This window comes from Synchiropus splendidus, chromosome 16 (genome assembly GCF_027744825.2).
Source record: "Synchiropus splendidus isolate RoL2022-P1 chromosome 16, RoL_Sspl_1.0, whole genome shotgun sequence".
Taxonomy (NCBI): domain Eukaryota; kingdom Metazoa; phylum Chordata; class Actinopteri; order Syngnathiformes; family Callionymidae; genus Synchiropus; species Synchiropus splendidus.
This window is the reverse complement of record NC_071349.1, coordinates 9,134,937-9,161,826: the sequence shown is the minus strand read 5'-3', so window position 1 is coordinate 9,161,826 and position 26,890 is coordinate 9,134,937. Positions and strand designations below refer to the sequence as shown.

At 44.3% G+C, this 26,890-nt stretch overlaps 3 protein-coding genes across 7 annotated transcripts in view; 1 reads left to right on the top strand and 2 right to left on the bottom strand.

Moving 5' to 3' along the window:
* Window positions 1-4,865, top strand: part of sptb (spectrin, beta, erythrocytic) — a 30,053-nt gene extending 25,188 nt beyond the window's left edge. For all 4 annotated transcript variants that reach the window (XM_053844583.1, XM_053844584.1, XM_053844581.1 and 1 more), the window contains 9 exons: window positions 124-262; window positions 501-585; window positions 1,014-1,210; window positions 3,019-3,101; window positions 3,174-3,237; window positions 3,310-3,560; window positions 3,624-3,797; window positions 3,857-3,899; window positions 3,967-4,865. In XM_053844583.1, the coding sequence (XP_053700558.1) occupies window positions 124-262; window positions 501-585; window positions 1,014-1,210; window positions 3,019-3,101; window positions 3,174-3,237; window positions 3,310-3,560; window positions 3,624-3,797; window positions 3,857-3,899; window positions 3,967-4,137 (1,207 nt within the window). In that variant the 3' untranslated portion in view covers window positions 4,138-4,865. The remainder of the gene's footprint in view (window positions 1-123; window positions 263-500; window positions 586-1,013; window positions 1,211-3,018; window positions 3,102-3,173; window positions 3,238-3,309; window positions 3,561-3,623; window positions 3,798-3,856; window positions 3,900-3,966) is intronic.
* A 46-nt stretch (window positions 4,866-4,911) lies between these two features.
* LOC128747048 (synaptosomal-associated protein 23-like) lies at window positions 4,912-15,518 on the bottom strand. 2 transcript variants are annotated; one of them, XM_053844587.1, is made up of 8 exons: window positions 15,395-15,518; window positions 10,395-10,509; window positions 6,992-7,033; window positions 6,266-6,314; window positions 6,065-6,182; window positions 5,518-5,691; window positions 5,313-5,457; window positions 4,912-5,253 (listed from the first exon to the last, which is right to left on the bottom strand). In XM_053844587.1, the coding sequence occupies exons 2-8, from the start codon at window positions 10,449-10,451 to the stop codon at window positions 5,191-5,193; spliced, it is 648 nt and encodes a 215-aa protein (XP_053700562.1). In that variant the 5' UTR covers window positions 10,452-10,509; window positions 15,395-15,518; the 3' UTR covers window positions 4,912-5,190. The 2 variants fall into 2 exon arrangements, with proteins under 2 accessions (XP_053700562.1, XP_053700561.1); XM_053844586.1 differs by lacking the exon at window positions 15,395-15,518 and adding an exon at window positions 15,201-15,375.
* A 5,669-nt stretch (window positions 15,519-21,187) lies between these two features.
* Window positions 21,188-26,890, bottom strand: part of efna2a (ephrin-A2a) — a 95,543-nt gene continuing 89,840 nt past the window's right edge. Inside the window, exon 4 of the mRNA XM_053844295.1 lies at window positions 21,188-26,578. Coding sequence (XP_053700270.1) covers window positions 26,454-26,578 — 125 coding nt within the window. The 3' untranslated portion in view covers window positions 21,188-26,453. The remainder of the gene's footprint in view (window positions 26,579-26,890) is intronic.

Sequence of the window (26,890 nt, the reverse complement as noted above, 5' to 3'; positions counted from 1 at the left end):
CCCCCCAAAATAGGGAGCTTCAGCTTTGTCTTCTGATGCAGATGCAGAGCCAGCTGCCTCCTACATGAGAAGCTCTTCTTCTCTCATGCTTGTCTTCTTGTCCCCCCACCTGGCTCACCCCAGGGACGTGTCATCAGTGGAGCTCCTGCAGAAGTACCACCAGGGGATTCGCTCTGAGATCGAAGCCAGAGGGGCCAAGTTCACCGACTGCATGGACCTGGGCAAAGCCTTGATGACTCGGAAACACAAAGACTCAGCCGAGGTGAGGCGGCAAACCACCACCTAGAATAGGAATGAAGCCCGCTCCAGGCCTGGCTGTTGGTGTCGGGCACAATGGAACCAATCGCATTTCAGTGAGAGAGAAATCTGTCCAGTCTGGAGGGAGGCAGCGCAGCAGAAGAGAAAGGAAGAGCACAATGCTGAATTTAATGAGCTGTAATCAACTGACAATAGGAACCTCGGAGTGGAAATGTTTCATAATCTCTCTGCTGCTGTGTCAGATCAAGGAGAAGCTGCAGCAGCTGATGGACAAGAGGAAGGAGATGATGTTCAAGTGGGACGACAGATGGGACTGGCTCCGACTCTGTGAGTGATTGTTTCATGGTGTGTGGGCAGGATTTGTTCTGTTGGGGCGGCGTCCGCTTGCTTTTCCTCGGACCTCAGTTCAACGGACACGTGAACGTCTGTGGTAACGTTGCTCCATGTCTTAGGAAACGTCTGGGCATTTGGTCACAGTGAAACCGAGCAGAGATGCTTTATGTTCTGAAAGTCTTCTTACATAATGCTCAAACCTCCTCTATATTATTTTATTATTACCCTTCACCACCATCCACATTGACCACAGAAGCCAGCAGACCTCCGTCAAGCAGCTCATCTTTATTTCATCTCGATAATTCAATACCTTTTTGAATCAACTGAAACATTGTTGCGACCAGTGAGCTCAGTGGGACAGCAGGTGAACTCTGAGGAGAGACGCCCGACCTGACCTCCACCTGTGTGTCCTTGGCTTGCAGTGCTGGAGGTGTGTCAGTTTGCGCGCGACGCCTCGGTGGCTGAGGCCTGGCTGGTGGCGCAGGAGCCGTACGTGACCAGCAGGGACCTGGGACAAACGGTGGACGAGGTGGAGAAGCTGCTCAAGAGACACGAAGCTTTTGAGAAGTCCACCGCCACGTGGGAGGAGCGCTTCTCTGCACTTGAACGCCTCACCACGGTAACTTGTGAACGTGTGGTGAGACTGGTAACATAGTAACTCTGGAGGCAGGACTTCTGAGAGCGGATGTTGGACAGGTGACTGTTAAGTAAAAGCATTGGTGGAAACTGAAAAATAAAAGAAAATGTATTGCTGTCGTACACTGGTAGTTCTATGACCATAACATCATAACATTTGCATGTCATGAAATGATTGGAGCAAAAGGACTACAGTTGCTGACATAACATTTCATAATATTTCATAACATGACAGTTGGATAAAAAACTACCTTTAATATAACATTTCTTAATATTGCATAACATGACATAACATTTCATAACATGACGCAGTTGGATTTAAAAGAAAAAATCCTTTGATATCATAACATGACATAACATTTCATAGCATGACATAACATTCACAACATGACAGAGTTGGATAAAAAAAAAAATCCTTTGATATCATAACATGACATAACATTTCATAACGTGACATAACATGACACAGCTGGATTTTAAAAAAATCCTTTGATATAATAACATGACATAACATACACAACATGACAGAGTTGGTAAAAAAAAAAATCCTTTGATATCATAACATGACATAACATTTCATAACGTGACATAACATTTCATAACATGACAAGCTGGATTTAAAAAAAAATCCTTTGATATAATAACATGACATAACATTTCATAGCATGACATAACATTCACAACATGACAGAGTTGGATAAAAAAAAACTTTGATATCATAACATGACATGACATTTCATAATATTGCATAACGTGACATAGTTGCATTAAAAACTTCCTTTAATAGCATAAGATGACATAACATTAAATGACATTTGTGAATAACATGACAGAACGAAATAGAGGCACTATACTGCTCATAACATAACATGACATAAAATAACCAGATTGTGTTTCCTCTGGTAACACAATGTAGCATTAAACATAACATTGCATGAACACATACAATGGAGACACGATGGCGCTGCTAACACAACATAACATTATATAGCATTGCACTACATTACGTTACATAGCTGAATAGAGAGACTATACTGCTGCTGACATAACATTACATACTGTAACAAAACTGGATACGAGTGACTCCACTGTTGACATTACAACATAGCATGATGGACTGCACTGCTCATAACATCGCATGGCATGGCAAAACACAAGACAACACAGCAACGGAACATAACTGGAGAGAGAGACTATACCGCTGCTAACATAACATAGCCACAATACATACTGGATAGAAAGACTATACCGCTGCTAACATAACATAGCCACAATACATACTGGATGGAGAGACTACACCGCTGCTAACATAACATAGCTACAATACGTACTGGATGGAGAGACTACACCGCTGTTCCCCCTGTTGAGGTGGCTCAGGGACACTTCCTTTGGGAGGTGCACTCTTTGCACTGACCGCTGCCCCCATGACCCTCACTCACTAAGAGATGATGGATAGGCTTTGGAGAAATATTTAAAATCACACAGCTGCAGGGAACTAACTTGATCTTGATGCGTCTTTATCTTAAGATGTAATCGCTCAGTGCAGCTGTGGGAGGAATGCAAATGCAAGCAAAGCTCTTGAGCACACAGTCACGTCTGAAAACAAGTACACACACAGAGACACCACCTGCCTGGAGAGAGACGAATGGTTACAATCATGTGGTGAAGTCGGGCGTTAGTTTCTGAGACTCGCCAGGTTTCCACGAGTGTGTTCGAACGTGATGCGGCTGTCGTGTGTCATGTTGGCGTCTCAGAGCCGGAGTGATGTTGTCTGTCTGGACTGTGTTCCAGTTGGAGTTGCTGGAGCTCAGGAGGCAGCAGCAGGACATGGAAGAGCTCATGAAAGCCACGCAGAAAACAGAGAAGGACAGCAGGTGCGCACTAACAGCAACACACACACAGTGACAGATGTGTAGCTGCAGACTGACCTTCAGTCCTCCCATCAGCTCCATCAGGAGGGAGGACACCGGCTTCGCTGAGGAATCCTTCACCATGGAGGAGCAGACTCTGGTCAGGCTTCGAGCTTCTCCGCATTTTAGCTTCTCACCAAACCTGAAAACTCAACAGTTCTGGTCTTTGCAGTCCGGCGCCGGTGTCGCTGATCCCAGCTCGGATCTGCAGGACGGGACGGCGGGTGACTCCACCGTGCCCATCCAGTCTGTCATGAGGGAGAGCAGCTCTCTAGACCTGGAGCCCTCCATCTCTCTGGTGAGCCACAGGGAACCAGAGAGAGCCGCCACCATGCCGCCCGAGCCTGCCAGAACCATCCTGCTGGAGGGGACGTTGGGCCGCAAACATGACGTCGAGGGCTCAGGCAAGAAGGCGGCCAACAGGTGAGGAAACGGGGAGGTTCATAGAGGCGCGCTCGCTCACGACACCTGCGTGTCTAACGTCAGGTCCTGGAACAACTTGTACTGCGTGCTGAAGTCAGCCCAGCTGTCCAGCTACAAGGACAGCAAAAGCTTCAGCCAGGGAGCCACCTACCATGGCGAGGACCCGCTCAGTCTCAGCGGCGCCACCTGGGAAATCCTCAACAACTACAAGAAGAAGAAGCACGTCTGCAAACTGAGGTGAGTTTCTGATTCTGAGATTGTCAGGAGCAAGAATGACAGCGATGTCTCTCTTTCAGACTGGGAGATGGCAGCGAGTATCTGTTCCAGTTTAAAGACGAGGTGAGTCTTAAGACGGCTGGCCGACTGTGAAGTGCCGGGTCTGACCATTGTGTCCTTCCATGTCCAGGAGGAGCTGCAGCGCTGGAGCCAGGCCGTGCAGAAGGCCACGGAGCAGACCGCGGACGCTAAAGCCCACAGCCTGCCCGTACCTTCGTCCTCCTCCTCCTCGGCGACTCTCCCCGAGCCGGCCAAGAAAGACAAGGAGAAGAAGTTCAGCCGCTTCGCCAAGAAGAAGTAGATGAGGAAGAGGCGTAGTAGATTTGTGGTAGGAGCTTTCTAAACCGTTTTTATAAGACTATTTTGGAAGCCTGTATTTTCGCCCTCGTATTTGTGTCGTTTTGAAGTAGCAGAAATGAAAAGCACAGGAATGCTCCTCTCACTCAACCAAAGATCGTCGTGGTTACTTTGGCATGCTGGTGCCACCGCACTCCTCTGCCTTATCTAATCCACTGTAAAACTGCGCGGCTGAACACGGAAGCTTCCGTGGGTGAAGAGTGTCCCGGATACACACACAGGGACAGGAGGGCGGCCATCTTTTGTAGACGTAGCCATTTAAGCACATATAACCGCTGCATGCTTTCGTTTGATGGTGCTATCGTGAGATTTTCCCGAGACCAAGAGACACTTTCAGACCTTCATCTGAGCGAGCGCAGAGGAGCCGGGGTTACCGGCCACAGTGACACGACAGTGTGACCCAAAACAACGCGGGCAGGTGCAGAAAGACCATCAACTGAAGACAGAAATCCCACTTTTGTCGGCGACTTTGTGTAAACGTTCTGCACACACACACACACACACACACGTGTTACTGTGACTCACGCGACGCCGCAGCGTCTTCGTCTCTGGTTTTTATTTAAATATGCATTTTGTACTCTCGGTGTAAAGTTTGTCGACGGGGAAATGTCAACGCATTTTGAGAAAGTACATTTCAAAATAAACTCCTTGAACTGACTTGAGCTGAGCGTCTTCCTTGAATGAATCTTTCCCAACACTGACAGGGCAACACGTCACATGACTTGTTGAATAGATTTATTACGTACAAATAAAAGCACAGTCTGGGGAAACAATAGCTTGAGATTTGTGAGCGAGGAGCTGAATATGAACAGAACGGATAAAAGATGAATATTTACATTCTGGTTGGCTGCTGGTCACATGACCAGCGGACGCTACAGCAGCGTAGCCGAGTGCAGTGTCCACCTGAAGCCTGATTGGTGTGTGTGTGTGTGTGTGTGTGTGCGTGCGTGTGTGCGTGTGGCGAGAGTGTGCAGACAGACGACGGACAGCGGCGGCTCTAGTTGATGAGCTTGTTGGCTCTCTGGTTTGCTTCGTCGATGCGAGATTTGTTCATGTCCGCCTGCAGGTGCAAACCAGGTTCAGAACACGGCCGAGGCACTGACTCACACCTGGACTCACCTTGTCGGTGATTCTGTCGATGGTCTTGTTCTGCTTGTCGATCTCGTTCCCCATGTCCACCGCCATGTTCTTCAGGTTCCCCAGGATGCTGCCCACGGCCTCCAGGTTCTCCTCCATCTCGTCCTCTCGGGCGTCGTTGGTTATCCTGGCAGCAGAGGGAGGCGTTGAGTCGCTGAGGCGACAGGGTCTCGGTGCGTCTCCTCACCTCTTGATGTACGGCCCTGACGGGGCCGAGGCGTTCATCTGCCCCGCCTGGCCGTTGCGAACCGCAGACGGTTGCCTGGAGACCACTTTTGACCCGTTGGTGGTGCTGTCGTTGTCCCCGCCCCCGATGCCCCAGGTCCGCTTGTACCGGGAGTCGTGCTCGATGGATGTGACTCTGCAGGGAGAAAGGCCCGTCAGACCAGGACACGCCAGCAGCTTCTCACCGACACCAACAGCTCCAGCAGTGAAGCCGGCGCCTACCTGATCCTCTGGTACTCATCAAAGAGTCCTCTTCCAGAGTGAAGCATTGAGGAGAGAGTTCCACATTGAGACTTCTAAATTATCACCTCTGACAAAGCCATCAAACGGAACGTCCCCACCAAACATGACTCACACTCCCCCACCTCCCAAAGTCGCGGTAAAAGGATGGATGACCCAGAAGCCCCGCCCACTTCCAGACCAGTTCAAACTTGGGGCTGGAGGAAGCGAGTTCTGACTACACCACGGAGAGTCAAGGCAAACAGCCAGGCTGAGCGAGCGAGAGTCACCTGTCACACGGGCAGACACAGAGGCCGCAGCACTTGGAGAGGTCTGTGAGGTTCTTCTCCGCCTGCCTCATGTCCTGGTTGATCTGGTCCATGCCTTCCTCCACACGCCTCAGCTGCTCTGGAACACACACACATTCATATGACGGACTCTGCAAACCTTACTCCGCAACCGCAACTACAGAGCTCCAGCCCAAACTTTACCTCCCTGCTGGTCCAGCATCACTATGGTGTTGGTGCCCGTCTGTTTGCTCTGAAAACGCAGAGGTGACATGGTTAGAGGCGTCACACTCACGCAGCCTTCACAACTGACGGTGAAAGGATTGAAGTCAGCGAGTGTGAGGCCTCGTGTTCATCTCTCAGCAGGTGAGGAAAAACCACCTGGGTGCTCCCAGATGTTTGTCGATAAATGTGTCTGACGCTGGTGAGTTTTTGTTTTCTGGAGAACGAGGTCCAGGTGGAGATCAGGAAACCCTGAGACGACACGCTCACCTTTCCATCTCCGCCACGTTCTGAATTACGAATGTTTGAATCCATATTTCAGCCAAATTTCAGTTCAGGTTGTCTTCAAAAAATGTTTCTAGAATCCAAACTTTCCTCCATAAGTTTCACACCCTTCCGGCAGCCCAACTCAAGGCCCCGGGGCCAAATCATGAAAAAATGATCCCCCAACAATAAGAATTGATTTTATTGTTTCATTTGAAAGTGACGATTAAAATATTCTCATGAATGACGAAAAATATTGATAAAAATGGGTGAAAAAGCTGAGATTTTATTCTTGGTTTAAATCTCAAAGAGAACAAAAATTCTCCAGCAAACAAAGTGCAGTTTGTGCATTTGAAACGTTTTCATCTTCGCTGAACAAACATCTGATCTCGAGCGGCAGATATTGAAGAGACTCTCAGTCATGTGACCCGGCGCTTGTCTCACCTCCTCTGCCAGCTGCAGCATCCTCCGCGTGCTCTCCAAGGACTGTGGAGATAAAAATACGACACGAGCAGAGAAATGTCAGCAGACTGCATTCTCAAGTGCCTGCAAAGAAACACACTCATATCCCAGTGAATATTCAGCACCGGCTGACCCCGATCATCCCGCTGCCTTCTCCCATTCCCCACTAATAAACCCAGGCTTGTTCCAGTGGTGGGAGGCAGGCAGGTTTTAATATCAAAGACAGAGCAGCGAGGTGCATGAAGGATAAAAGTAAACATTCATATTCAGAGTGGAGCACCAGGAAGAACGTCAGCCTCCAGCAGCAGCTCTTCCAAACACTCCCACAAAACTGTCTGAGAGCAGGAGGCTCGTGATCAAAACCGTCATTTACTATTACCATGAAGCAGAAAAGCGGAAAAGAGGAAGTAGAGTAAAAGTAGAGGCCAGCGCAAGAGTTAGCGGCGGAAATTGAGGAAAGATGATGCAGCATATTTGGGTTTCCGCTGAGCAATCGGACCTCACGACAAGTTTCCACGAGTAGTTTACAACCTCGTGCCTCTGCTGTGTCGCATGTGGAGCAGTGCAGTCGGATATTGAACCATAGAAACATGATGTGAAAACCTTCAGCGCCGCTCTGAGCCAGGGCAACACTGAGCTCCTTGTTCACTCTCATGTTGCTGGAAAACTAACTGGTTTTGAGTCACTGTCGTCTCAATGAAAGAAAGGGTTAACTGGTGAGTCACCGATCATGTGACCTGCTGGAACCAAACGGACAAAAAAGAGCGGAGCAGGAATGCAGTCAGTTCAGGTGAGTGCCGCCTCCGTGTCTCTATTAATAGCTGCGCCGCTGCGCAGGGACGGAGAGAGAGAGACCCACTGAAGAGGCAGAGGCAGAGGCTCAAACTCTGCTGTGAGCTCCACTGGTGAGCCCTTCCCCAGCCTCAGCACCGACTCCTCCAGTCGCCTGCTTCACACAGAACAGACCGGGCCGGAGTGTGAGCCAGCGCCGGGAGGAAAAGAGCCGCCATCCTCCGGACATGATGCATTTGTTATCGCTGCTCAGTTTGTAGTCGCTTCACTCGACTGAAAACAAGGCTGAGATGTTGGAGCCTCTTCAGTGAAACATGGTCAAATAAAGTCCTCATCATTTACTCCCCCAACTCCTGGTTGTTCACAACCTCCAGTTGCTTCAGAAACATCTCATGCCTCATGGATGACTCTATTTCACCAGGTCCTCATCATGGTTGTGTCCAACTGCATTTAAAGCTCTCATCCTCCATAGGTGTGTCACAGAGCGAAACAGACAAAAGCGTTGGTTCTGCAGCAGATCTAAATGTGACATCAAACCATGGAAGTGACCTGAGGAGGTCAGACGTGGCTCTCGAAGGTGGGACTCCAGTTATTGGTCTCACTATTTTCACACTCAGCTTCAAGCACTTTAAGAGTCCCTGAGTGTATGATAAAAATCTTGCACGCAGCAGCCAACTATACAGCACAGAGTTACACAACTCTGACACAGGAAGAGTAGTGAAGACCAACTACAACAACTGCTGAAATACTACGCAACAACTGCATAAACGCTGTTCTGGGATATAAACCGTTCTTCCAAGTGTTTTCCCCAAAAAGCAGCACAACAAACTTTTGTAAAGAACATAAAGATACTACTATAATACCTCACCAAACAGGTGAGGAGTTTCAGGAAATGACTAAATGAAACTATTGATATTGGACAAACAAAGTGCTTGTGTTCTAACTTCACCTTTTGTTTTGCTCTGACTGTAATTCTGCTTATGCAAAAACAGAACGCAAAATCCAGAGGTGAACTTTAGTCTTCAGTAGGAACAAACTAGAGGGTAAACAAAGCGGGCAGGACTGCGGAATGAACTTTGACCTGGCACAGGAAGCAGCTGGAGAGAGGATGCAGCGGTGGAAAGTTTGGCTACAATCTCACGTGATTTACTGAGCCGTCCTCCTGGAGCCGACTGTGAACGCACGAGTCGTCACTTGTTCTCAAGACGTTCTTTTGCTTTCACTTTGCTGCGACTGGTTTCTGGTTACTGCTCAGCAACTTCACTGACAAACTACATGTAAGTAGTTGACAGCTGAGCTCTTGCACTTGGCTGACAGACACATATGAAGTCAGGAAGTCCAGACTTCTGTTGGTATCAACCCGTTCAGCTCAGTCCAGGAACAAGCATCCACTCATTCTGTCCCCACTCAACTGTACTGTACTGTACTGAGCCATGAGTGATGTCATCAACAAGCGACAGGTCGGATTCATTCACCAGGTTCATCTTACTGCGGATAGAAACATTTCATGTGGAGTAAATTAAACAAACAGAACGGATGATCCTTTAACTATCCAGTCATTGAAGTGACACCTGCTTCTTGCTTCAACAATGAACACTTGAGGTGAGTGAAACAGCTGAAGGGGAAAGTTAGAATAGAATCAGGTGACTGATCACATGATGCCCGGAGTACTGATCAAACATTGTGATAGAAGGAAACTTAAATACATATAACAATATCCAAACTGCCAAAAGCACCGAGCACACAGAGGCTGAACTGGTCCTGTAGCTCAGAGCTGCAGCTCCGTCGCACGACTGTAAACACCATCACATTTAGCTTCCACCAGCATGATCCAGCAACAGCTGCAGAGAATCGGAATGTTTCAGCCGAAACACAACGTCTGGGTTCAGGAATTAATCCCGTCTCTGACAGTAAATTCTGCATAAGCAGCATTGGAGCCATATTTTTAAAGCACATCTTGGTCCCTGCTCAAAGAGCAAAGCGCTCTGCACCACAATATCAGCTGTAATTCACATGTAATTCCCAGTCTGGAGATACCAGGGCGCAGCATTGAACAACAGAAGTCTGGAGGAGTGTGAGGCACTAAAGGAGGCGCGTTTGACTCGGGTGTGCACAGCTAAATCTAGATTTAGAAGGGACGTGTGATCCCATCAAAACGGCGTTCTTTTAAGAAGGAATCACAAAGCTACGATCAAAAACTGCAGTAGAAGAAGAAGGGGGAGGAGGAAAGGAAGTAGAGGCGTCACCCTCACAATAAAGATGCAACGAAATAGATGCAGTTTTCCAGTGCTGAAGAGTGTAGCCACCATCAGGCAGCAAAGGTCGCAGCTCCATTGTAAATAAAATGAGTCTTACAGATCAAAATGTTGACACCAGTATGATCAAAACATAAATAATATAAGCTCAAAACCCAAGTTATTCCCGGCATCATTGTTGTGTGTACGTTTGATGTGATGTATCAGACATGTCTGACAAAAACCAAGGTTGCTGTCAACTCTCATATCCATCATCCAAGTTTGTGAAAAGGACATGATGTTGAAATGCACCGGAGAAATGCAGCGTCACTGCCTACGCTTTGTTTTGAAAGCAGTACCTCATCGGTGACTTGGTTGGCCCTCATGGTGATCTGTTCTACGGTCATGTCGTCCATGTTGCTGCCCTCCTGTTTGGCGGAACCTGCCGTGGCGCCGAGCTCGATGTTCTGTGGCCTGTCCAGAAGAAAAGAGAGGGTTAGAAAAGCCGAGTCACCCGGCATCCACAAGACATGTTGGACTGAGCTTCAGCGAGAGCTTAATAGCCTTCTGAGCAAACAGGATGTAGCGATCCGCCTCCACAAAGACGAAGAATGGCACCAACGCTCCGTATAGGCACTCGACCCGAGGTATTGAAAATAATTGCCGTAAATGAAGCGAAAAACTATCAATCCATGATAACTATTAATGAAAAATGACGTGAGAACGGTCAAAAAGTCTTCAAGAAATTCAACAGAAAATGCACATCCACTCAGGAACGGCACACGTAACCTCTCAGTCCCCGCCAAGGTTCGGTCCATTCCACTAAATAATCCCTCTGAATAAGGAAAAATCACATCCAAAAAGTCCAGTTCTTAATCCACCAGAAAAAAAGAATCCAACAGAGGACGTGGCCAGAAAACTACTGTGGTGCAGCCACGAATCCAACCGGTCCCGTGTGCAAAGCAGTCTTTGGTTGTTTAATCCGGCAACCTCAATTTTCCAGGACGCCACACATCCACCCCACCTGGCCACAGGTAGGTATTTCCAGATTGACCCGCCTCTAAGATGGCAATCTGACCCCTTAAAATGAGACCCAAAAATAATAATAAAAATAAATAAATAAATAAAGAGAAGCTGAAGGACAAAATAAAAATACAGCCAATAAAAAACTTCACGAGACTCTGATAAATATACACAAACACGTTGCCCATGTGACCAGTTTACACCCTGCATATGATAGTGAACATGTCAGGCACATGACCATTACAAGGAGAAGCTGGTTCCTTAGTCAAAGTAAAACTAATGGAGTCCCAAAAACACAACACAGGAATTCACCGAAGATTAAAAGCAAGAAACGTAGCGATGGTTTGAACTGCTACTAGTGGTACACGAATACTAAACAGGCAATTCAGGGTTAATTTTTTTATTAGATTAGATAATCCGGTTTTATTGACTGAGAGAAGATTAAAGCTAAAGTGAAATTGCATTCTTGTTTAGTCAGCGGTTCCTTTTAACTTGGCAAACATGACATTTTGTAGAAAACTACTTCGAAATGCGACAGAGTCTGGTTCTGGTTCGGTCAAACAGCAGTCGCTCAGCAGCGTCGCGGCTTCACAGGCATCTAAAGAGGAACTTAAGAGTTTAAGCTACGCAGCTATAACAAATATCTTTGCTAGGTGAAACCGAGCTAAAGCTTGTGGGGTTCTGAAATATAAAAATTCAGTTTTGAACACTCATATTGGCGACACACCGGGTGAACAGAATGAGGTTTGGTGTCAAAGCAGATGAAACATCTGGGGAGGAAGTGACTGTGTGAAGTTAGAGGAGACAGTCAGAGGGAATTATGCATTAAGCTCTCGCACAGATCTCCTGAGGAGCAGACGGTAATTCGTGTCAGTCTGTACAGGCAAAACACTAAACCAGCAGGCTTTTTAACTGCTGACTTCTTTCAGACATCAATCGGAATTCTGACCACAAAACGGACACAAATCTGGAGCAGTGTGAGAAGGTGTGCGTCGGCCTGGCAGCACTAAGTAAACATGACTTGAAGATTATCATAAGCAAAGTTTCTCCCCTCTGTGATGCAGCGACAGTGACGTGCAGGAACTGAAATGGTGTCATTTCATCTCTACTTCCACTGAAGAATGACAGAGGCTTCTTTGGCCGCAGGGAAAAACAAAGCCGGGAAATGGATTTTGAACTGGGCACATTGTTTTCCCTCCTGTCCACTTGGTTCACGGGTTTATCCAGAGTCAATGACGACTGGAAAACTGCTGACAGCCTCGAAAATACTGCAGTACAACAGAGAACTTTGTTTGCCGAGTCATGAGAAAACCTGGCTGACAGAGTGACACATCGACAAAGTCTTGTTAAAATCATGAGCAAGTTTAGGTTAAAGATTGTGCATAGTAAATACAGAATGTCCATTGACTAAACCCTCATCTCCCTTGACTCCACTACAAACAACTTCACTCACCAAGCAGACTTGAAGTATGTCAGGGTTCTTCCCAGTGGGGGACTTTGACCCGAAGATTTTCCCAACGTAAGGGGGGTTTTCAAGTGTGACTCACAACCACCCACAACCATGCACAACCATGCACTGAGATCAGCACTGAGAAAACATCCTGTTAGGCTGAGGTGGGCCCTTGACCTGTATCTGTGCAGCCCTCTGAGGTCAAAAAGACCCGAGAAATTGAACTTTTTTTTTTTCATATAACAACATATAAAATGTCATCTTCTTTCCCCCTTCTTCTTCTTACATTTTAAATTTCAATACATGTAATGAGCGACACTCATTTCAATAGCATGTATTCACCCTCAAAATTCACGAATAAATAAAATGTATTGGGGAAAACCCCTTCATTTACATCATTTTTCCATTGCTGTGTTCTCAAGTTATTCACCAATTAAAAAGATCTGAAAATATACAATTTATAGGGAAAAATAACCTTAAAAAGATATATTTAAAATCAAATACATATTTATAATATATCATAACAGATCAATTGTTTTAATATTTAGAAATTCACATTTGACATTTGTCACAGTGTATGACGTGGCCCCTGAGGAAGTTAAACATCCTACCCCTTTGTAAAGAACACCATATGTTAAAGATAAATAAAATAACACGTGTCTCCCTTTTACAGCTTTTTATCACAATGTAGTTGGGAAGTGTAGGTGGGACTCTGAAAAAAATAAATCAAATTCATTTTAGTGTTTGATACCACAAGAACCAAATGAAAGATGTAGTCCCAGCCCCGATTGAAAGGCAGTGAACAACTTTTAAACTTAACTAAAATGAGACATTTTTTCAACACTCAAACTCTCTCCTGAAGGAAATGAAATTGTTCAGGTGTTTGTAGATGCTTATAAAGAAGTGCCTACAAAAACAGTCTCTAAAGTATATAGGGGCTTACAGAAAAACAACGGTACAAACCCACTGTATATTAAAACAACATGGGAACAAGAGTTGGGAATCACAATATCTGAAAGAGAATGGGGTTTAATGTGGAATACACAACACAGTACTACAGCTTCAAGAAAATGGAGGGAATTTGCTTGGAAGAGTTGACTTTTCATCACACCGCATTTGAGAGGCAAACAACTAGGAAAACCACAACAATGCTGGAGAAAATGTGGACACATGAATGCTTGTCATTCTCATGTATTTTGGACCTGTATTAATATACAAATATTCTGGGACAATGTTAAAATATTCTTGAGGAGATATTTGATTGTAACATTCCTAAGGACCCACAGATATGTTTGCTGGGACTCTTGCCCTCACAGGTCCAACAAAGTGGTCAATATTTATTTAAAATCTTGTTGCTTGCTACTAAAAAAGCTATTACAAGAAACTGTTAAAAGGATGATGGACCTGATGTACAAAGTTGGACTGAGATTATTGAAGAAATTCGGCAGATGGAGCATTTGACCTCTCTGTTGAAACTGAAAACTGGGTTGTACGCACAAAGATGGAACATTTTTCAGCAAAGAAATCCAACCTTTTCCCCATTAATTTTTGTATATGTATTTTATTTTTATTTTATTTTGTTATCTACCTTTTTTCCAACACAAGTTATAAACCATTGTATGCATCTTTTTCAAAATTCAATGCCTGTACTTTGTCAAACAGTATTTAAAAATAAAAAAATAATTAACTAAAACGATGCGAAAAAGACTCAACGATTCAATGATCCACTGTAAACATGTTTGCTCAAGTGAGGACCTGAACGAACGCCTGAAATCGACTCACATGTGACTGACTTGCCGATCAGCACATACTTTAATAAATATATTCAAATAGTATTATCGTGACATTTATGCCTTGTTTAGAGTTAGACAAGGGAATTAGAGTTGCTGGTTAAGAAGCACATCAAACACATTTGACAGTCGTAATGTATGCTTTAACACACACCAAATGTTTATCTCTCGATTGTCAAATGTCGCCATACAAAGCTCACAGTATCTCTTGATCAAACTGCAGTACTATGTTGGGTAAAAACACTCCCCCTGGCACAGAAACCCAAGGTGAATTTACATGACAAGGAGAGGGTTTATCACAGGGACCCACAACAGAGGAAAGGGCAGACGCATCCACGATAACAGTCTGTGGCCGCAGCTCCCGTAGGGAAACACATTTCTTGTTCTTCTACCCAAACCTGTTTCTCAACCGCTGAACACACCGCCGTCGCTGCCTAATCCCAACATGCTGTGTGACTTCCTTCTCAATGGACTTTCAGGCTGTTCCTATTGTTCGGAGCACTTCAGTCAGGAGCCATGTTCAAGAACCAGTTGTTTCTTTTTAGGCCACCAACAGGTGGTTGGTCTGAGTCTGGGCTGACTGCCTTTGAGCAAATGCTGAACCAGGTAGAAGAATATAAGCACTCAGGAGTTTGACACAGTTGACCCTAGAAAGTTAATGTAATCATTGATCTTATATTCACAATGGCATTAAGGGTGTTTGTCGCGTATTACTGAAGTCAAACGAGCACAGAGCAACAGATTTGGAGCGACCTCAGCAGTGACTGTGTTCGTCGGTCACTTGATAAACAGGTGACATCAGCCTGAACTGGACACCCACACCCAGCAGCAGAAGTTACACCACAACATCTCAACTAAAGACACCGTAACTCGCACGAAAAGTCAACCAAGGCAAACCTCACATTGTCAGAAGAGTAGCTGTCCTCCCCAGTTTGTTTTTTTATCAAAGTAGGATCCGGGCGAGTCGTTCGAAACTAGCCGCAGTGCTAGCTAGTTGGAGCTAGTTCCGCTTCCCTGTCAACTTCTGCGGTCACAAACAACTTCACCAGGAGGAAAGAACGCGCGGACGATAGTCATCAAAGCAGTCGAGTCTTACTTTTAACCCTCCTTGTTTGAAGAACCACCTGGAACTCCTCCTTCTTTGCGGAACGTGAACTTGGCGCTGACAACTTCAGAATTCCTCCACCGTGAAGTGAAGGGTGTCCCGCGGTGCGTTCAGGGACCGTGCGATTTGTTAACTCCCGAGGACTTCCGAAGTATTGAATGTTCGTAGGCAACAAATAAATAAACAAATAATCGAGACAGTGAAAAGCATATTTATTAATTCATTAACTATGAAACGTTTAAAAAAAATATTTGAAATAAATAAAAATAAACTGCTATTCTTGTAATGTTTGAGTACACATCGTTACACATAGTTTTATTTATTTATTTTTATTTACGTGTAACCGAAACATTTGTTTAATAATCTTGTTTAAAAAGATCGCTTTGCAATCCAAAGTATTTTGAACAACATTTTTGGAGTTTCACTAATCTATGATGAGGCGGTGATCATCAGGAAATATGTGAACAATGACGGGGAACAAACGATTTCATATTGTGAGTGTAACCATGACATCATCAATATTTTCTAGTCACGCCATTAACAATAAGTAGACGAAAACTTTTTTTTCCCACCACAGTTTGTAACCATCGATCGTTCCAATTCAAATTCTGCGCAGTTGAACGCACCACGGCGCTCTGTCCCCTCATGACTCCAGAGGAGTTTTAAGCGCCGGTGCTCAGTTTGCCCACATGAGAGCAGCATTTACCCTCCACCAGACGCCTTCCCTCCCCCTCCCCGTCACTATTTACATGAGAACGAGCTGCTGATGTTCCTCTTTCCTTCCTCATCAGATGCTCTCAGCTTCTAGCAGTCATTGTGCTGCGTAATTCCCATGTTTTTCCGCCTCGGAAATACCAGCTGAAGGTGACTGCAAGGACAAGCCAATGTTCTCTCTTGCAGTTTTACTTGCAGCTATTTCATCTCCCTGTTGGGCTGGCGAAGGATATTTCATAACAGCTTAGAATTAACACGGGGCGCAGCGGAGATGCCCCTCGGCGAAGTGTCCGCTGCTGCCCTGCTCTCCTTCGTCCATCTATCTTTCATAGAGTCTACACTGGATGCATTATTTAGTAATAACACATGGTCCATCTGGACTCCTGAGAGAGAGAGAGAGAGAGAGTGTGTGAGAGAGAGAGAGAGGTCCTTAGTGAACTTTTTCACTATTTCACGCCACATCCAACCGTGCTTGAAGAGCACCGAATGAGTATTTCCTCTGTAATTACAGCGACGAAGAGGAGGACGAGGAAGGAGCAAAAGTGAAACAGTCGCTGCAGATGGCACGTTGAGGTTCAGCCTCTTTCATCATCCTCATTAATAGAGATGGGACTCCTGCCCTCCTTCCATAAACGCCACATCATGCCAACGTGAGGAGAGAGAAAAGACAAAGGAGAGGCACATTCGTGTGAAGGCAAGGAAAAGAACACCATCTGCATGTCCTGGCGTTTCTTTTTGGCGCCGTCATAAAGGGCAAATTTATTCTCCCTAATTATTGTTCCACATGGATGGAAGCCAATGAGACTTAGGAAAACAGTCCAATGATTAATTGGACCTGGATGGAGTGCAGTTGTGTCGGGGGCCACAGTCCAGATCCTTTGTTTCTCCGGCTCTGAAAGCACATCTGCTCGGGTCCAGGCCTGGACATCAGAGGGGTCCAGGACTGGAGCGGTTTCATCCAGGCAGAAAGGTCTGTGAAGCGTTTTGATTCACTGAAACAAAACAGGGCGATACGAAGTTGGAACTCAACTGCTTCCTGTTTCGGCTGCGAATAATTCAGAGTGAAACATTACACTTCACAAAGTTCCTCTGGAGAATGTACAGTATTTACTGAGGAAGCAACTTCAAGAGTTTGTGCTGCTGTTTCATGCTCACAAGAAAGTTAACTTGCTGTATATTTGTTCACTCAAGAGACCGGCGTGCTAAGTGCATTTGTTCCAGTGAACTTGTTTGACTTATGAATATTTACGAATATATCGATGCACTAAGATAAATGCACTTTTCTAAGAATAAGAAATACTTAGTATTAAAAAAAGTAATTAAAAAAATGAATCATATGCAGTATGACTTGCAAAATCATTTCCCCACCTGCGCTTTATTAATATTACCTATTTTCTGCTGCATTCAGTTTCAAATTTACAGTGGATAAAAACGTATTTTTAACTGTTCCTCCTTCTATCATGTATAATGGGGCGGTCAGGTTAATCTAAATGGGCCATGTCTTATGACAAAAATAAAATATAAATCATGAAATTGTTTTGAAATTGAACTTGTCTGTGTTGAAGCGTTAGAGTGATGTCATCGGTGATGTCACTTAAAGAGACAGCGTCTTCATAAAAGCTAGTTACGATAGAGTAGAAAAGTTCACTTTTGTATTGCAGGCATCATTTAAATAATGAAATACAAAATTTGTCTTCTTTTATGTCACAAGTTGAGTCAATATTTTATTCAATTTTTTGCTGTCCACAACAAACACACTGCTGCGGTGGCTTCTTGTAAGTCTTCTTGTACTTTGATCTCGGAGTCCCACACATCTGAGTGAGTCCCGGGACTCTTCCCCAGGTATACATCCTGCAGAACTGCAAACACTATGGTGTGCTCAAATTCCAATGGAAGTCGGGGCTGGGAAGCTAAGTTCAGGTCCAGTTACCACAGCTGGAAAACAAGACGGTGACATCTATGTTCTCACACTGGCCTTGTCTGAACAGGTTGAACTTCTGGGTAGATTCCTTAACTCAAAGCTAAAGATGAAGAAGAAACCTAATGAAGGTATTTGCTTCTTATGTCATTGTAGTAAACTTCGACTTTGCGTCTTAGAGACGGCATGTTAGAAAAAGTCACTTCAAATGCAGAGGAAAACAAACCAGTCGCGAGACATGAGATGAATAAAAAACATTCTTCTGAAGCTGAGGCTTTCATGATTTCCTGAGTCAGGTATCACGGCCCTGGTTGGACGTGCTGTATGTGTCATCTAAGCCGGGGCTAAGTCAACATCAAGGTGACCCGGGCCACCGCAGGACCATTAACAGCTGCTGAGTCCACCGTGTGGGCGCGCTGATGTTGCCTCCATCTGCTGTCACAAAGCCATGAGAACCTGAAGAGTTCAGTTTACATTGACATAAGAGCGCTTCATCCCTTCCATCGCTGGCAGATAATTGAACTCCCGCTGAAGTCTATGCTTTCGTTTCAATGAAGCTCCCATTTGCAGCATTTTAATGGACGTGTTGACATTGATAGCCGCGTGCTCTCATGGCGTACATTGCACGTGTGTTCATCTATTATTCAAGAACAATAATCACGGTTTTTACTTTTTTTCCCCATCAAACTGGGCTTGTGGGGTTCAGGTAACACTTCAAGACAAGGCAGATAAATGTTTCAAGGTAACTCTGGACCTCACAAGCCCCGGAGGAGGAAAAGAAGAGCAGCTTCTCGTGTCAGAATCTGATCGAGGAGGATGTTTTTTCTTCACTCAGGATGTACATCTTCCCCTGCAGCTCCCTAGCTGCACACTTCTGATGGACATTTGCCACTCAAACATGTCTGTCTTCACAGTGGGAAATGCCAAATCCACTTAACCAAACAAAAACAGCAACAAAATAATGTACAATTGATGGATACAATAAATTATAAAAAAGACATACAGTGGTACCTCGGTTCTCGACCACAATCCGTTCCAGACGGCCGTTCGAGAAGCGATTTGTTCGAAATCTGAATGGATTTTTCCCATGACAATGAATGGAAAAAGAAATAATGTGTTCCAAGCCTTAACACAGGCTTTTGTAGGAGTGAATGTAGAGTGTCTGCTGCAGGTGCGCTGTTCCTCTATGTGTGTGGCCGCTGCATGTGGGAGGGGTTGCCGAGTGAGTGACGTCTCTCCAGAAGTGAAGAGGTGCCCGGTGCGTGTCCAGCTCTGAATGTGCGCTTCTGTGCAGTTTGGCTGTGACAAAGTCATAAACCAAGTCACGCTCTGTCCCAGACTCGCCTCATCCCTGTCCCAGCTCCAGCCCACAACAGGACATCAAACCCTGGAGTGGAGGTGTGGAGAGCGAGCACCTCCCCTGTGACACTGCAGTGCGGAGACAGGAAAGGTTTTACACCTCAGTATGAAGAAAAAACAGTCAGTAAATGTAGCTAACGGGACACGTCTTACAGTCATACAGAGGCTGCGTTATACACAATAACAGGGGCGTTCGAGTTCTGAATTTTTGTTCGAAATCCGAAGCAAAAAAATCTCAAAATTTTTGTTCGAACTCCAATTTGTTTGAAGTCCGGGACATTCGAAAACCAAGGTACCACTGTATTTAAAAGAAGAAACCCACATAGTAACAGTATTTTATCTCTGATTATAAGCCCAGCTAATGAGATCTGTTAAGGAAATTTTTATTTTCACTGAGATTTCGGTGGGTGTCTGCCTTCCGATCAAGGAAACTGAGCTGGCATTAGCATAGCAACTGAAAACCTGGCTCTTTGACGCACAGAAAGATGCTTAAAATAATAGAGCAATTGTAAAACATCTCCTGGAATTTAAGAGCCAAAAGCCGCCATTGAGAGGCAGCTGCTTTTCTCTGGGTTTGAAGGGTACAAAGATACTGTGGATTTATGACAGGAAAAATAAGGTGTAAAAGGAAGCACAACTTTTCTTTTGTCCTGATGCTGAAGGTCCACTGATATTATTCTAGGTTGAGATGTCAAAAGCTCAGAGGAAATCCTGAGCTGGGATGCTCCGGAGTCAGAAATATGGACCTTAATCTCTTCAAGTGCTCCGGGGTGTACTTCGCCAGCTTCTCCCAGACGCCTGCGAAAAGTGATCTGCTGTCATCCTGGGAAGGTACTGAAGCAATTTGTCAGGTCCAACATGATGACAAAACTACCTCAGCTTCAGTAAAATGATTTTGCTTCCATGTGAGAGACTCCAAAGGCGCCGTGGATGGAGAGAGGCAGGCTGGATGTGCGTGAGGGAGGAGCATGGAGGTCCGACCTGGGAGGACTGTTGGAGCTGCAGTTGAGCTGAGTCCAGCAAACTATAAATCTAAATATTTAGTCCTCTATAAGGTCATACAAAGCAATTCACAGAATAACTTATTTACTTCAATAATGACACTAAACAAGGGGTTGACATCTGAGTCAGTGCCTGGCTCCCAGTGCTGGAGAGCTCAGTTAAAATGAGGAAAAAAATTTAGACAGTCAGCACAAAATATTTTAAAATCTTACGTTGACATTTGAATTAAAATTCTTCCTTTTATCATGAGGAAATTATTTCAAAATATATTTTATAAACTTTTATTATTTATTATTATTATTATTATTGTTATTTGGTGTGTTCCGTGTTCATTAAAAATAGATAAAATAAAAATAAAGGAAATATGTAGGACAAAGTTGGATCACAAAAAGAAAGAATTAAAAATGAGAGAAAACAAGGAGAAAATTAAAAACAAAAAACCCAAATAGTTTTGATTTTGCATTGTCCAAGATAACATCTGTATAATTTACATGATATATAATGAAAAAATTATAGAATAAATTATTTTTTATAAATAAAACCAAAAAAAAATCACACAGAAAATACTATTCTTGCACCTACTAAATGGTTACTTACACTCCTAAGTATGTTTTAAAAGTATTAAAACCAAAATAAAATATATAGCTACAGTAGCTTCAGTTAAAGTTATACAATGCAAAAGATTTCGATTAACATTTCATTCATTCACAAATGTTTTGTTTGTCAGTGCGGCGTCCATTTTCTATCTTCAGGTTGAAGGAGATTGGAGAGTTTCCTTATGCGCTTAACTCCCTGGTTAATAAGAAGTTCTACTACAGATCACCTCAAGATCTCAAGTGCGATTAATAGAAAGGAGAAAGCAGGAAAGAAAAGTCTTAAAATTGAAGCTGAAACATCATTAAATGTAGAGAAAACTCTTCATATGAATGGAAGTATTTTGCCATTTCTTCTGCCGGCGAGTCGCCTTGATGGTAACAGGTGTGGAGAGGCGATCGGGACGCTGAGCCTCGGTGCTGTCAATAGCTCAGATGAGCTGTCACACCAGCAACAGAGAAGGAGCCAGAGATGAGAAACTTCAGCAGAATAATTCAGCAGGGGTCCCTGGACCTGACGTCACATTCATTCATTCATTCATTTGAGTCTTGTTCATCAACCGTATTCTTCAATAAGAAGGTTGGGCAGAGGTGTACGCAGGCGTCCGGGACCCTGCTGGATGTTGGCTGGAAACATGGACGCACTGTTGTCAAGTAGACAAAAGACAATCTTTATTTGTGTGTTTCTCTCCTCGTTCTGTGTTGACTCGTAACGACTGAGGTCAGCCTCCACCACCAACAGAAAAGGAGACAAACTCATACACGACGCGCGGCCCTGAAGGCATCCTACCTCTACCAACCATGGATCACGAACCAGAAGAATGGACAGAATCAGTGGGACAGAAGAAGAGAAGACACATTGTTTTAAAACGTCGACAGGCTACGCCCCATCACTGCATCCAACACAGGAGTCGATAACAGTGACTTTTAAATGCTACAAAAATAAGATGAAGGAAGTGCTTCCTCTTGTTTGTGTGTAAACATGTGCATGCCATGTTTGGATGTCTCTACCTGCATGTGCTTTTCTACATGTATGTCTGCATGTGTGTGTGTCTCTGTACATGTGTGTGTTCACAGTGCTTACTCATGTTCACGTCCCCACGCTTGAGAAGTCCTTCTTTCTCCTTCTTCAAGTCCATAAATGCTCCACTGACTCAAAGTCTTGTTAATAAGAGATGGTGTGTGTGTGTGTGTGTACATCTACGTGTTCTGGTGATGCGACCCCGACACCACACACTGTCTCTGTCTCTGCGAGCCGGGCTCGGGATCTGACGTCCAGTCGGGTCCATTTATCTCTCGGCCCGAGGTAATCCATCAAGCGCCGGACCTCCGACGGTGTGAGGAGAGCGGGTGGGCCGTCCCCCCGCCGACGTCTGTGAGAGAATTTCCCCTCATGAAAAAATATATCATCATTACAAACAAGATTGATCTGAAGGTTTCACAGTGGTCATGCAACTCGAGTGTCGCCTCGCCTCACCCTTGCCTGTCCCCCCCCCCCGCCCCCCAACCATCCTGCCAGTCCGAGACAAGTAAGTGACCACAGTCGTAATAATCCAGAAAGAGACCGAGAGGTGGGTGACCAGTGGTACATTCAAACATGAGAAAGTCAAAAGTCACCCGACCAAACCAGACAGTGGTACAGAGGCCTGGCGGGCCAGGCCGTGATAAATGCTTTGTTTAGAAACGTACATGAGACAGAACACTGAAAATATACACCGTGCTACCTGACCAACACGTCCACACAGCCCCTCCCACCCCGGCACCAACTGCAACACATCATGAAGCACGACTGAGGACGCCATCATTCAGGAAACATTTTGACCAAATCATGTAATAAACCCTTCAGCTACCACAGTTTGACCTGAATGTGAAAAGAACCTCCTTACTGTTTTGCTCATTTAATGCTACTTAAGTTTGTTTTTGATCATCTTGAGCTTCAGAAGAAGTGTGGTGAAAGTGAGGCTCAAGTCACTGCACTTTTCCCTGTGATTTAAATGCAAGATGGGGGTTTACTGAAGTCCTGAACGCAGCATTGAATCCACCTTTTTTCACGCCTCACAACATACTTTTTACTTTTTACATACTGTTTTAGTTAGTTTCGCCAAAGTGATGTTTGTCACTGGGCAACACAACTCTCACATCATGTCACAAAAGCGACTGTTTTAAGCATGAAGTCAGTGTAGAGGTGCGATGTACTATGGCGCTACACTATAGGAATTTCAAGCAACGTGGTTCAAGCTGAAGAATCTGAACATAGAGCAACCAGAGCACTGTTTTTATAGTTAGACAGGGAAAATTCAACCAGACAAAGAGGTGAAATGGAGTGAAGCCTCTCTCATCCACCATGTTGAATTTCCACTGACCCTAGCTCCGCCCCCACCAGCAGAGTGGCCTACATTTTTTATAAAACTTGAGTCACTTTGGTGATCAAAAACCCACATTTTGGAAGAAAAACTGATGGACAGACTTCAATGGCATTTTTAGAAATCGGATTAGGATGAAATGGATCAACTTTCTGGTGGATCCTGGTCCACCGTTTGTATCTCGTAGACCACCGCTTCTTTCAGTTTGAGATAAACACAGTTTTTCCAGGTTCTGTATTTGTGTGATATTTGATCCAATGTCGGACAAGTATTCCGAAATTTGGTGAGGAGGGCAACATATCCCATGTGACATTTGAATCTCTTCAACTAGACCACAGACTTCAGATGTGTTTGTATTCTGTCTTTCAGTGTGGATTACTAGTCAGGTCCAGGTCTGCACTCTCCGAGTGCGCCTAGTCTTTTAGTCATTTCCAGTGATGAATCATGAAAAGCATAAACACATCTCAATTGAAACACGTCTCACAGGTCGCAAAACAACATGTAAAATTCCTGATTCCAATCTGCATATTCAAACATCAAACCAAACCAAACAAATGGCCCGTCCTCAGAGTCCCACTCTTCTCCAATGATGACTGCTAAATTTGTGCAGTTTAGCTAAACTTGGATGGTTTTAAAAACCTTCCCTCTTGAATTAAAAAAAATAAAAACCCATTTTGCAATTCATCTGCATAAAAAAAATGGAACTACTTATGTGTGTATTTGATTGAATTTTTCCCTCCATAACAAATATCTGTCTTCCGGAGGGAAAAGCATTGCATCATTTGCCAATTTAGGAATGTAATGAAGGCAAATTTGAAATGAGAAAATGAAAGATTGCTGCATGTATTTATTATTTATTTTTTTATGACTCATTAAAAAGATCGGTGGCTGCATTCAAATGTGAATTTCCAGACTGTTGCACCTGAAAAATTAGCTCTCTATTCCAGAACAGTGCGTGAGAACTTTATAAAAAATGAAACATTTATATATATATATATATATATATATAATCATATTTAATCGTTTTAATTTAATGTAACATAATTTAACATTGATGCACAAGACACGTGGCAGCTAGGATGATAACAACAACAACAAACATGGAGGAATCCCTGAACAAAAGCAACCAGATTGCTTTTGTTTGCTTTTATTGTTTGCTTTTATTGATGTTTTTTGCTACACAATGGCCAGGGTTTGCACTACTCTGAATGTACTTGAAATTCTTATAGAATTGAAATTCTTATACAAATATTTTCAAGACATTAAAAGAGCTTTAGTTTAAATAAGGTGATATAAAAACTTGAATATAGCCACCATTGTGATTTATTGTGCCAGTGATGCAAAATAAACAATGTTTTGTTGTTTAAATGTATGTATGGGTCCATCATTTGATTCAGTAATATACCAAATTCATTCAAATTGAAAAATGTGGCTTCTTGTGGCAAATATTCTTATACCATTAAACTGCTATGAAATCATAAATTGATATATTTCTATGATTTAATAGCTTAGTAAGTGACATCTGTCTTTTAATGGTAACCAGGGTGAGAACAGAAACATATTTTTTTTATTTAAACCCTACTTATTTATTTGTGAATAAATAATCATGACTTTTTCGATTCTCGGGCCAAAATCCAACTTTGAACTCTAGTGATGGCCACCTGACCTGGAGCTATGAGACGTGGACGGCCCCTTAATACGCACCTCCCCTTTTGAAGTTAATGTTATCACATATCGCACTTTGAGCTACGCAGGCTTATTAAAAGATGCTCTATAATTCAGGTTTTGTTCATCCTGAACCAAAGATGGAGGACAATTGAAGGTTTCTGGCTGCAAAAGTCTCCGGTTAACATGCAAGAACATGACTATCTGTACTAAGATTGTCTCCCTGTGTGTTACATATTTCAGTTTCCAGGGCAGTGGAGCCACTTCTTGACCAATAGACTGGACTGCAGAACCCATCTGTGTACCTCAAACTTGACCTGTGCCGACCTCCGACTGGGTTTTTATCGTCTAATTGGCCGAGATACTGCACTGCACATGAGGTTCAGGTCAATAGAGAGCAGCGGTCTCTCATTAAGACCTATGTGTTGCGACCATGAAAACACAAACACGTTCCAGCTGACCCGAATAAAAGATCCGTAAAATCAAGCACGCTACATTCCACTGAACTGTGAACAAGGCAAATCTACTCCCACGCGTAACTGGAGTACACAACTTTGTTTGAACCTCCTGCGGCATTTTTAAGGGTAGCTAATTCATTTCTGGTGATATTTTACGCTGTTTACTATACAGTAGTTAAGGGTTTATTACACCATGAAGACAAAATATTTTGCATTGTTCTAGCGCTAAAACGGTGGCAGTGTTTTGTGCATTATGAAACGATACAAGGCGTTTTACACTTGCTGCCTCACTGCTGCCCGAACACAGCAGGTTTGGAAGAGCCAAATATCGGAGCACCTTTCCGCAGAGGTTTTGTTATTTAAACAGGTGGTTTCCTGTGTTTCATTTTCACTCCGGGCCAAACTGCTATTGTCCTTTGCCGATTGCCTTCCTTTGCCAATGTGCTGGAGTTTGCCCAAGTTGTATACAATTCAATTACAAAGCAAGCTTGGCCACTTTCCCGCTTTGACTTTGAAAATGGGAAAGGAATGTGAGGAAGGAGGGAAAACCCAATTTTTGTGCATCCAGTCCTATCACTGAGCGCATCCTGCCGTGACAGGATGACAGGACTCACACCCGAAGATCCATCAAAGCCATGGCTACGTCTACTCCACCAGTCTTTATGAAGTCAATGTACGAATCAAAAGGGATCCACTGATGCAAGTGCAGAGACATTTCCCTGGTGTTCCTCAACGCGTCCCGTCCTCTGGAGATCAGAGATGGAAGGCAGCTCCAGACCCACAGATCTCATTCAAGCGTGGGAAGTGTATCCGTGGTTGATCAGTGGGAGGGAGGGAGGCTGGCGGTCAGGGTGGTCGTGGTCATTTAGAGGTGTAGGACAGAGACAGTGCACTTCCCTGAGGGGTGATGGAGTTAGAGGGAGAGCCAGCCCGGCCCAGCGACCCAGTGCGGGAGCTCCAGGAAGAGGGGTCGAGGGGTCACAGCCAGCAGATGAGTCCAACGTACACGGAAGCGAGGGCACCTAACCACCACATGGGCCCTGGCCTCCAACTTGGATCGCCATCAGTCAGGAAGGGCTCGGGAGAGTCGTATCCTGATCCATCTGAAACGGAGAGACAAGAAAGACAGGAGGTCTGAACCAAGAGGGACCCACACGCCGACGACAAACACCGCTTTATTTTCAACTGAAATCTCTCCAACAATTCATCTAACCAAGTGCAGCCAGCCAAGCTGCCGCACACCATCCAAGTTATCACCTGCTGATACGCACAAAAAAACTGAAAACTGTTTCGATTTTTTTCACTTCTTGTTCATAAATCTGAGTCATATTTAACAGGTACTTTCCCTGGTACGATCAAGTTACTTTTACAGTGAGGTCATTCAATGACTGACTGACCCAGGTTTATTTTGGGTG

Coding starts and splice junctions, on each gene's coding strand:
- LOC128747048 (XM_053844586.1), bottom strand. Junction 5,458..5,517: donor TCAGGGCCGTACATCAAGAG/GTGAGGAGACGC, acceptor CTCTGCTGCCAG/GATAACCAACGACGCCCGAG. Junction 5,254..5,312: donor TCGACAGAATCACCGACAAG/GTGAGTCCAGGT, acceptor TTGCACCTGCAG/GCGGACATGAACAAATCTCG.